At 39.3% G+C, this 11482-nt stretch overlaps 1 protein-coding gene across 1 annotated transcript; it reads right to left on the bottom strand.

Annotated features, from left to right (window-relative positions):
- Nucleotides 1–715: 715 nt before the first annotated feature.
- LOC142614820 (F-box/kelch-repeat protein At3g23880-like) lies at nucleotides 716–9997 on the bottom strand. Its single transcript, XM_075787456.1, has 2 exons — nucleotides 8716–9997; nucleotides 716–993 (listed from the first exon to the last, which is right to left on the bottom strand). The coding sequence occupies exon 1, from the start codon at nucleotides 9914–9916 to the stop codon at nucleotides 8717–8719; it is 1200 nt and encodes a 399-aa protein (XP_075643571.1). The 5' UTR covers nucleotides 9917–9997; the 3' UTR covers nucleotides 716–993; nucleotide 8716.
- Nucleotides 9998–11482: the final 1485 nt, after the last annotated feature.

Below are 11482 nucleotides of genomic sequence, written 5' to 3'. Positions count from 1 at the left end.
AGAAAATTTCAAAATCCAGGCTTTTCTTAAACCATAGAACTGCCAATGGTGTGACCCATTTCATATGAAAATGTGCTCTAGCCCTAAATGCTTTAGTTGTTTCTCAACCCAAGTTTGTTCATAATCTTTTTCTGATCACAATATCTTTCTCTTCTCACAATATACCCAAAAAAAAAAAAAAAATTTATTCTCTTGACAGGTGAATTTTACCCACTTGAGTACTCGATGCTACGAGATATATATATGGCTGAATCTCTACAGTATATCATGAATTGTATAGTTGAAGTCATTGTCTTTCTCCTAGCACTCACGGCACTTTTGTTAGCATTGTACCTATAATGAAAAAAAATATATAATTCTAATTTGTTGGTCAATTCTAGCATATGATATCATAGATTGATCCTTGACCCTCTGCATCCAAACTTGTCCATACTTTGCTTCCCCAATGCTCATTAGCTCTTTAGAGTTTTTAGGCAGATAGCGCAATGGAAAGGAAAAGAAGTCTTTCCATTAGCTTTGAAACCTCCCTTCTTATATCATGTGGATTCCATCAGAGTGCACATATTGTCAGAGGTATTATGCAAATATCCAATGTACAAAATAATCATTGCTTCATGTGGCAGACCACAAAAAAGCCAACGGTTTTCTCTCTACTATTATCTTGCTCATGCTTAAGCAAAATTAAAAACATAAAGAAACAGGGAGGAATAAAAAGAATCCCAACAAACAAACAATGAAACTTCTTAAGGGGGATGGGAAGGATGCTTAAGATTAGTATGAACTATACAAGGATAGGAAATACTTTCAATAGTGCTCCACCAATCTTAGCTAGGCAACAGAAAATCATTAAAACAAACAGGTACAACTAATACCATACTGAAAGCAGCTCTAATTAGCACTCTAGGTGTACCTCTTTATTATATTACCAAAGAATGAAGCCTGAATCAAAATATAACATCACCATGATGATGTCCAGTAACACTCCTTGCACACCTGTTGAACCAACAATGCAGGGTGAGGAAAAAACAAAACAAAAAAACACACACACACATACACTGGAGAGCAAGCTTGTAAGCATTCAGAGCAAGCTTCCTTTGATTGAGTTGAAACAGGAAGGCAGAGCCTTATGGTCTACCTCCTCTCATAAATTTGATTGTGCTGACACTTGAAAGGAGATTGATGAATATTTTGTTAATCACTTTAAAGAGTTGTTTCAAACCCCCAATTCCCTAGTGATTTGGATAGTCTTATTTCTCCTTGTATTTCCCAAGTTGAACAAGAGGTTGCTAGAATCCCCACTGGAGATGAGATTAGGAGTGCTGTTTTTGAGATGAATCCATTAAAAGCCCCTGGGCCAGATGGCATGCCAGGCCTATTCTTTAGGCATTACTGGGGTTTCATGGGCAGCCAATTAGTGGAAGCAGTCCAAAGTTTTTTTGGAGAAGGACGGATGCTTAAGGAGTTAAATCAAATGTACATTACTCTGAACCCCAAGGCGCAGGGAGCATGTAACTTTGCTCAATTCAGACCAATAAGCCTGTGTAATTTCAGCTACAAAGTAATCACAAAGATTTTGGTGGCTAGATTAAGACCTCTACTGCATAAGCTGATTGATCTGGCTCAAGATGCTTTTATCCCTAACAGAAATATTAGGGAAAATGTAGTGTTGGCTCAGGAAACTGTGCACTGTTTTAAGCACACAAATTAGAAGCAGGGGTACCTGGGAATCATGTTAGACTTCCAAAAAGCATATGATAAAATGGAGTGGGTTTTCCTTGCAGCAGTGTTGAGTAATTTTGGATTTAGTCAGCAAGTAATAAAATTGATTCATTAGTGTATATCAACTGTTAAGTTTTCTCTACTGTTAAAATGGGGGCATTGGAGATAGTTTCTCTCCATCCAGAAGTCTAAGACAAAGTGATCTGCTATCTCCATATCTATTAATAATGGGAAGTGAAGTTCTTGCAAGATTGATTAATAGAGAAGTCAATAACAGGAAAATCAATTGGGTTAAAGTTTCATACTAAGCTCCAGAAAATTCAAAGTTGTTTTATGCGGATGATGTAATTCTTTTCAGCAACACAAAAATGGGAGAGATTAATGCCTTAATGAATTGTATTAATACTTATTTTGCGTGTTTAGGACAAAGAATTAATTTGGATAAGTCAGGAGTTTTTGCTTTAAAATGGGTGCACCAACAATTCCTCCATCAGGTTAAGCACCTTTGGGGGTTGAGGAAGCTCTCTCAGGGAGCTAAATATCTTGGAGTACCTTTGTTTTTGTCAAAGTAACAGGAAAAAAAGATTATTCCTACTTAAAGGAAAAAGTAGAGTCTATTATTGGGAATTGGAAAAACAAGAGCCTATCTTAGTCAGGAAGGGCAACTCTTATTTCCTCAGTAGCTCAAGCCACCCCAACATACTCTATGATGGTCTTCCAAATTCTCAAAGGGATTTGTGACAAGATGGAGGCCCTGATAAGAAAATTCTGGAGGAATCCGAAGTCTGAATCAAAGAACTTCTTTGTACCAAAAGCTTGGGCATCATTATGTTGCTCTAAGAAAGATGGGGGGCTGGGATTTAGATCTCTCTTAGAGTTTAATCTAGCCCTGCTTGCAAAGTTTGTTTGGTGGATTTTGACTAATAAGGATTGGCTTTGGTGTGTCCAAGTTTTACAGGCAAATATAAAGTTGGGAGAAATTGGCTTTGGGAAAATTCATCAAAAGGCGGCTCAAGGACTTGGAAAAGCACTGAAAAAGAAAAAAAATTATTGCTGGAAAGTGCTTGTAAGGTAGTGCTGAATGGTGAAAATACTTTAGTTTGGGAGGATCCGTGGATTTCAGACCTTCAAGAGTATAAACCAAGACTGAGATCTCAAGATAGCACTCAGGTATGTATGTTGGTTTCACATCTAATGAATCAATCTAAATTGGGTTGGGAGGTTGGTTTGTTGAAAATTCTGTTTTATGGAGACTCTGTCAAGGCTATTCTAATATTCTAAATATTCCCATCAGGCCATACAATCAAGAAGACAAGCAGGTGTGGACCAAAACTGTGAATGGCTCTTTCTCAGTAAGATCTGCGTATTGGGAAACTATTAATCGAGAGGCATCAAGTAGGCCACAGTGGCCACCTCCAGTGTTTGGAAGGATATGGAAATCAAAGATTCATGAAAGACTTAAAATAATGCTTTGGAGAGTAGCTTTGGACATTCTTCCCACAAAAGAAAAACTGAGCAGGTTTGCGACAGAACCAGATGTATCTTCTTCTTTGTGTGGTCACTCTCCTGAATCCTCACTATATATTTTTGTTGAATGTCACATATCTAGAGCCCTATGGTTTGGTAGTCCATGGGGTTTTAGAATTGGATAGAAATCAGGTAAATTCAACAATGCAATTTGTGGAAATTTTGCTTGACCCTCCTGAGGAATGGGTTTCAGATGACCAAGAGAGAGTGAGATTTTTTATTATATGGTGCCTTGGTTATAGATTTTGTATGGAGATGCAGAAACAAATCCCTCCATGAGGATAGAGTCTTAGATTACTATAACCTTTGTACAGGTTGAAGAAAATATATCTTGAGCATTGGCAGGTGATTCAGTGGTCTGGCTGGAATAGTCACCATAGAGGCACTGTACCATTGTCCTCCAATTCAAGGATGGTTTAAAGTAAATGTTGATGCAGCTGCCAGCAGTGGGGAATAATTGTTCTTTAATCGCTGCTGTGGCAAGAGATTGTAGAGGAAGGTTGGTTTTTGCCCACCCAAAAAAGGTTGGAGCCACTCTCCCTCTCCAAGCAGAAGCTGAAGCTTTTAATTGGGCAACTCATCTGGTAGGAAGTTATAATTTTCCAAGAGCTGTGATTGAAGGGGACTCAAAAAATTGTGTGAATGCTTTGAAGAATCCAGAAAAGTTAAGCTGATGGAGACTTGAAGCTATTATGGTTGATACTTCTTTTAAGGCATCTCAAGGTCCAACCATTTTGTTTAACTGGGTACCAAGGGAAGCAAATAAAGCAGCCCATGCTCTTTCCAAGTAGTCCCTAAAGTCTTCTAGTGCAAACGTCTTGATGTTTTGTTTGTTCCTGATGTTGTTGTAAATTTATCAGGGAGGAACAGCTCCTCGATTGAGGGATTGCTTCCTTTTCGGTTTTGCTTGTCCTGCCTTTTGTGGTTTTATTAAAATTTCATTTCTATAAAAAAGAAAAAAGAAAGAGCTAAAGGTTGAATGGTGGAATCTGTTGTGGTCTAGACTAGCTATCCCTAGGCACTCCTTTGTTGGTCAGATGGCTATCCTGAATAAGCTCCCAACGAAAGACAGAATGCTTCAACAGGGGCTTGCTGTGGACAGAATGTGTTTTTTTTGCAGGTCTATTATTGAAGATAGAGACCACCTCTTTTTTCCATGCTCAATCACCCAGAGAATTTGGGATAACATCATGGGCCTTTGCTTAGTGTCAGATGCCAAGACTTACTGGAAGTAATGAGTAAACTGGAGTACTACACTACTACTCAACTAAAAGGGAGGGTGTTCAGAACCATGCAATGTAAGTTAGCTTGGTGGGCTAATGTCTACCAGTTGTGGGAACAAAGAAGTGTTTTTTTACATGAGGGGAAGATCTATACTGAAGAACAGCTCATTGGAATTATTAAAAAGAATGTTAAAGGAAGAATGAAGAGCAATAAGTTCAACTGTAATTCAGTGTTAAACAGAGTGCCTTTCTGCAGATGGGAGATCAATTATGCCCTGCCCCCCATTCCCTGCCTTGAAATTATTTCGGTTGAGTTAGAATTAACTGATTCTACATCTGTATATTAGTTGCAGTCTTGTTTGCCTAATATGGCTTATGTTAGGTGAGTATAGCCTACTGTGGTTTTGTGCTTAGATAAACATTGTTCTGTTGCTGTGTCACAGCTCTGGCTCTGCAGTATAGGTTACCTGCTGAATCTATAATATGCTGCTCTTGTATCATTTGTTCTTGAGGTGTTCAATAAAACTCTTACTGATTCATCAAAACAAAACAAAACCAAAAAGATCTAAAACTTCGAAAAGGAAGCAGTGATGTGATACTACCAACATAAAATATCCATAAAAGGATCCTAGAAATAAAGAATTGGCAAAGAATTAATTGGCAAAGAATTGCCAGGGTGATACTACCAATTATTGGAGGCTTTGAGATTATTGGACGTTAGGGAAGGGGAGCATGGTCTTTCTGAAGTGGAGTTAGGTGAGAGGGCTGGGTTGAGATCCCAAATTCAGAATCTTCTCTCTTTGGAAGAGATTTCGTGGAGACAGAAATCGAGGATGCTTTGTATTAAGGAAGGAGATAACAATACCAAATTTTTCCACAAGATGGCCAATTCTCGGAGAAGGTATAACCATATTAGTATGTTGGAAGTGAATGGGGTTACCTATGAAGACGAATCCGAGATGGCTGACCAATCTGTACAGTTTTATAAAAATTTGTACAAGGAGACAGAGGAGTGGAGGCCTTTCGTGGAAGGATTGGAGTTTGTTCAGATAGAGGAGTTGGAGAGGGACTGGCTTGAACGGAGGTTTGAAAAGGAGGAGGTCCTTCGAGTTGTTAAAGAGATGGAAGGAGATAAAGCTCCAGGTCCTGATGGTTTCTCTCTGGCTTTTTATCACCAGTGTTGGGGAACTGTGGAAAGAGATGTCCTTGCTGTGTTTGAAGAGTTTTATCAACACAGTAAGTTTGAAAAATCTCTAAATGCAACATTCCTAGCCTTAATCCCTAAGAAGAATGGTGCTTCCAATATTCGAGATTTTAGACCTATTAGTTTGGTGGGGAGTGTCTACAAGATTTTGGCCAAGGTGCTGGCAAATCGCATGAAAGAGGTTTTGGATCAGTTGATATCTGAGTCTCGGAAACGAGTTTGTGGGTGGTAGACGGATTCTTGATTCGATTCTCATTGCTAATGAGTGTGTGGATAGTAGGGTGAAAAGTAAGTCTCCGGGGGTTATTTGCAAATTAGATATTGAGAAGGCGTATGATCATGTGAATTGGGAGACTCTTCTTGATTTGTTGAGGAGAATGGGATTTGGGGTGAGGTGGTGTAGGTGGATCCGCACTTGCATATCTACAGCCCAATTCTCGGTGTTGTTTAATGGGACGCCAGCTGAGTTTTTTGGGAGTTGGAGGGGGTTGAGACAAGGGGGACCCATTTGTCGCCCATGTTGTTTTTGATTTTGATGGAGGTTCTCGGTAAGATGCCTTGCAAAGAGGCTGAAGGGGCTGGTTTAATTCGAGGTTTTAGGGCTCACGGTAGACAAAGGGGAGGGGGTTTGTGTATCGCATCTATTGTTTGCGGATGACACGATTCGTTTTGCGATGCGATGAGGAGCGATTCTTTATATTCGGATGCTTCTTCTTTGTTTTCGAGGGCAGTGACAGGCCTTAAGGTTAATGTGCTGAAAAGTGAGATGGTTCCTATTGGGGAGGTTCCTAATATCCATGTCTTAGCAGAGCTTTTGGGATGCCGGATTGGATCTTTGCCTATGACCTATCTTGGTATGCCTTTGGGGGCGTCCTTCAAGTGACCTACTGTTTGTTTTCCTATCTTGGAGAATTTTGAGCGTAAGTTGGCCGGTTGGAAGAAGTTGTATCTGTCAAAAGGTGGAAGACTAACGTTGCTTAAAAGCACTTTGTCTAGTCTTCCCACTTATTATCTGTCTCTTTTTACCATCCCTACGCATGTGGCCAATAAAATTGAGAGGTTGCAAAGGGATTTCTTGTGGGGGGACTCCAAGCCTCATTTGGTGGGATGGGACAAGGTGTGTGCACCTTTGAATAATGGTGGGTTAGGGGTAAGGAAATTAACTACCTTTAATAAAGCTTTACTAGGGAAGTGGTTATGGAGGTTTGGGATTGAGGAGACAAGGCTTTGGAGAAGGGTCATAGCCCTTAAGTTTGGGGAAGATTGGGGGGGATGGAAGTCCAAGCTAGGTAGAGGGGCGCATGGGTGTGGCTTGTGGAGAAGTATCCGCATGAGATGGGAGGATTTCAGCAAGAATACTTACTTTGAGGTAGGGGTGGGGGATAGAGTGAAGCTTTGGACTGACCATTGGTGTGGGGAGTCTCCTCTTCAGTTGTCTTTTCCGAGCGTGTATGGGATTGCATCAAATAAAGAGGCATCGGTGGCCTCTTCTCTTGAACGGTTAGGGATTGAGGAGCGGAGAAGCTGGAATGTTCGTTTTATTCGGAGTCCTAATGATTGGGAGATGCGTGAAGTGGATGACTTTCTTCGAACATTGGGCTCCAATCTTCCTCACACCGAAAATGTAGATCGTATGCGATGGAAGTTGACAAAGAACGGGGTCTTTGATATTCGTTCGTTTTACAATAAATTGAGAAGCTCCGCGCCTATCATCTTCCCTTGGAAAGGGGTTTGGAAGGTTAAGGCTCCTCGGCGTGTCTCTTTCTTTGTGTGGACTGCTGTTTGGGATAGGATCCTTACAGGGGATAATTTGAGGGGAAGAGGGTTGGATTTTGTCGATTGGTGTATAATGTGCCGCAGTAATGGGGAGACGGCGGATCATTTGTTTTTACATTGTGGAAAGGCTTCTAGACTGTGGAGTTTGGTTCTTAGATCTTTTGGGTTCTCCTGGGTCTTGCCTAGATCGATTGCGGATACTCTTTTCAGTTGGTGGAATTGGCTTGGAAAGCATTCGTCTAGCATTTGGAATTTAGCTCCTTTATGCTTGATGTGGTGTCTCTGGAGGGAACGCAATAGGAGGACGTTTGAGGACATGGAAAGCTCAGACGACCAGCTTTTGGCCTCTCTTAGTGGCACTCTATTCGATTGGTCTAGGGCTTGGGGACTCACCTCTAGTGATTCTCTCCCTATGTTTCTTAGTTCCCTTCTGTGTTCTTAGTTTATTTTCCTCTTTTTTCTTTTTTCTCTTTCTCTTCCCTGTGTACTTATCTCTCTGCCTTATGTTTTTTGCATAAGGTAGTGTTTTTTGAATGCACATATTTTTACCTATCAAAAAAAAATTAATAGGTATTAGGTAAGTACCAAGGTCAAACAAGGAAAACTAAAAGAAGTTGAAGGCACTAACTATATATAAGCCACTAGTACTAGATAGCGTCCATCAAAATAATAAAAAAACTCCTTCAAAGACAAATAATGTTTTATGATCAACATAAAATATAAGTTCCCAAGAAGATTATATGGAAATTTCATGTCCAAATTGTCATACACAAAATGATTTTTTTAAGCCAATCAATAGAAAGATTATAATTAGTGAAAAGGAATAGAAACAACTTGTGCCAATGATAATTAGTGAAAAGGAGTATAATCAGTGAAAAGAATATAATTAGTGAAAAGGAATAGAAACAACTTGAACATAATCTTCCCAAGGCCAAAGCCAACGAATAACAAGCAATTACTTTATTTTCTTAGTTCTATTTAATTCAACTTCATGTCATCAATTATATTATGAATGATTGAGTATATAGTGTTTAAACCAATTTTTTAAATAAAATTCCACCAATTTGATTTCTGCCTAATAACCTTTACATTACATATGAATGAATGCCATCTAATATCATAACTTTTTATTGATCCACATCAAACCAGCTAATGTCAACAAAATGGCTCTTAAATCAAATTTAACACAATAATGTATTGATAACACTCAAAACCAATGTTTAGGACCACAATTTTATAAAAGATGGCAGCACAATTGAACCACACCTCATTGATTCACCTCCTCTTGGACCTCACCACCGTCATCCTCGCTTGTTTCCTCGTTTGTTTCCCAAAACTCAGTGTAGAGAGCAACTTGTAACGATCCCTTAAGCCCATCAAATGGAAAAATCTTGCCTGTGTTTGTAGAAGGATCATACAAGACCAGCTGCCCTTCTTTGCTCTCCATAAACATCTTTCCATACCCCCAAAATCCCAATGGCCTTTCCAAATCCAAAGAGGGTCCAATTCTAATAAGCTTAGTCCACGACTCCCTAACACCAAATTCAAACAAAACCCATATATCAAAACACAACATCTCCACCTCCTTCCCAAAAGGATAAACCAGCATAGCAATAGACCCGTTCAGCGCGGTGAGAGTCGTCTTCCAACTGGAGTAATCCCCAATAACACTAGCGTCCGGAAATGAAGTAGACTTGAATACCTCACTGGCAAAGTCGAAGCGAACAATCTTCTCGTCCTCATTGTTATCTAATGGAAGCGGTGTCGCGCACCAGAAAAAGTTTCCATCCAAGTACATTGTGGCCCTCGACTGTGTATGAATCCCATAAGGCACGCGCGCGACCTGAGGATCCAGCTGCCTCCACGTACCACCGCTCACGCTATACACTTCCGCTTCTTGACTTATATGAAGCAAATTGGTCGCGGACCTGAACTGAACATTGAGAAGCCTCACGACCTTGAAGTCATTGGATACGGAATCGAATCCGAACCCAACACTGTGGAAGTAGACATTGACCATTTCGCGAGGGGATATAGGAGGGAGAGGCTCGAGCACCGATGAGGTGGTGGGGTCCCAGAGGTAGATGGTGCTTGCGAAACAGAGACAGAGGAGACCATCGGAGGAGGAACCGACGATGTCGAGGTTGAGACCATGGTTTGGTTGTGGGAGGTTAAGGATGACTTCGGATGTGTATTCTGGATCGAGGTTGTCGTAGGATAGGAACGAGAATGTGTGCTTCGAGGTGTCGATTTTGTCTGTGGCTTTGACGAGGACGAAGAGAGGGTTATTGGGGTCTTCGGATTTAGAGATGAGAGTGGAGTGGTTGATGAGGTTTCGAGAGATCAAATCTGGGGTTCCGATGAGAGAGAGCCAGGTTTTGGAGACGCACTTGAATCGAATGAGGGATTTTGGGGGTAGGCGTGAGAGTATGTTTATCACCACTTCCTCAGGAAGATAGGTTGACATTGTTTTTGTGATTCTGCTATTGCTCGTAAGCTGTTTGTGGAATTGTGAAGGAGAGAAATAACTCTGCAACCGGAGATTCTGAGCCTATCTGACCGGCTTAAAATTCCCTGAAAAAAAAAAAATAAAAAAAAAAAAGAAAAAGAAAGAAGAAGAAGAAGAAGAAGAAGATAAATAAGAAAAGGTAAATTCAATTAAATAGTCATGAACCAACTTATTTAGTTGAAATTGAAAAAATTTTGCTAAAAAAAAAAAAAAAAAAAAAACTCATTTAATAAATTTTGTTGCATAATGAGTACTATTTAGGATGGTTATTGTGACGGGCCAAAATTGGACAAGTAAGATTTCAACCTCACAAGATTTTCCCGTGGATTGCTTCAAGAGATTTTTTTAAGTGAAAAAGTCTCTATTTCTAAGAGAAAGACTTCTTCAACTCCTCAATTAATTTATAGAGATGACATCTCAATCAACCTTGTTTACCCTTTTTAACAACTCTATTAAGTGACATTAGAATGTATGTTTAACATCTATAAGCCAGGCAAAGTAAAACAACTTATGTTTGGGATTAATACAATAATGCTCATCGGTTTAGGCCAAGGTGTAGGTTAACACTTGTTCTTGAACTACAATATTCTCACTTTCTCTCTTTTTTGCTTTTTTTTTCTTGATCCCCTTTCTTATAGAGATCCCTGTCCTTTATATAGTCATTCAGATTGCATCCTGGCCTTCCACTTGGGCAGCTAAGGCTTTTTCTTCAGATACTTGTTCCATCAAGGCTTCACTAGAATGTTTCTTTATTAGGTTGTGAGCTGTGATGATACTATTCAAAGGTCATTCCACCATTAATATGACTATCTAAGTGGATGTAAAGTATTAAATGCAGAGGCGATAGATGCTTTATCTGTACCCTTCTTTCACCTAGTCAATGACAAACCTTTCTTCCTTTCCTTAGTCACGTGTCTAGTGGTCTTCATGGCCAGACCTCGGCCCTTCCAGGAATGTACTTGTATCCTTGGGTTCCTTAGGCACGTCGATCTTCTCGGGTTTTGTGATTGCGTTATCATGTTTGTTTTAAGGCTTCCTTGACAAAACCGTCCAAGGTGTGCCCCTTTTGTCATGACCTCTTCCCATTTGTTCTTGTCTTCGGTTTGCATGCTATTGTCCTCGGTTTCCCGTCCTCCCACAGTTATATATATAAACATATTAATAAAAACTAAATTTTAAGGACAAATTTAATCAATAGACTAAATTGAATTTTAATCAATAAAATATTTGAATTTTATTTCTTTATATTTAATTATTTGGAGAGAACTTAAAAAAGAAAGAATCTTGATAAATCTATGGAGGCAAAAGAAAAAAATAAATAATAAATTTATTGATGAATCAAAATTCTCTCTTTTATAACAGATTATATTTAATAAGAATATTTTGTGAAAAAAATAAATTTATCAAAAAAATAAATTTATTTTTCTAACTTTTGACATAACCAAAAATAATATTTTTTAGGCGTAAATGCACTTTTGGTCTCTACATTTTGAGTCATTTCTCAATTTGGTCCCTAAATTAATT

The sequence above is a fragment of the Castanea sativa genome, chromosome 11 (genome assembly GCF_040712315.1).
Source record: "Castanea sativa cultivar Marrone di Chiusa Pesio chromosome 11, ASM4071231v1".
NCBI lineage: Eukaryota > Viridiplantae > Streptophyta > Magnoliopsida > Fagales > Fagaceae > Castanea > Castanea sativa.
This window is presented reverse-complemented; position numbering and strand designations above follow the sequence as displayed.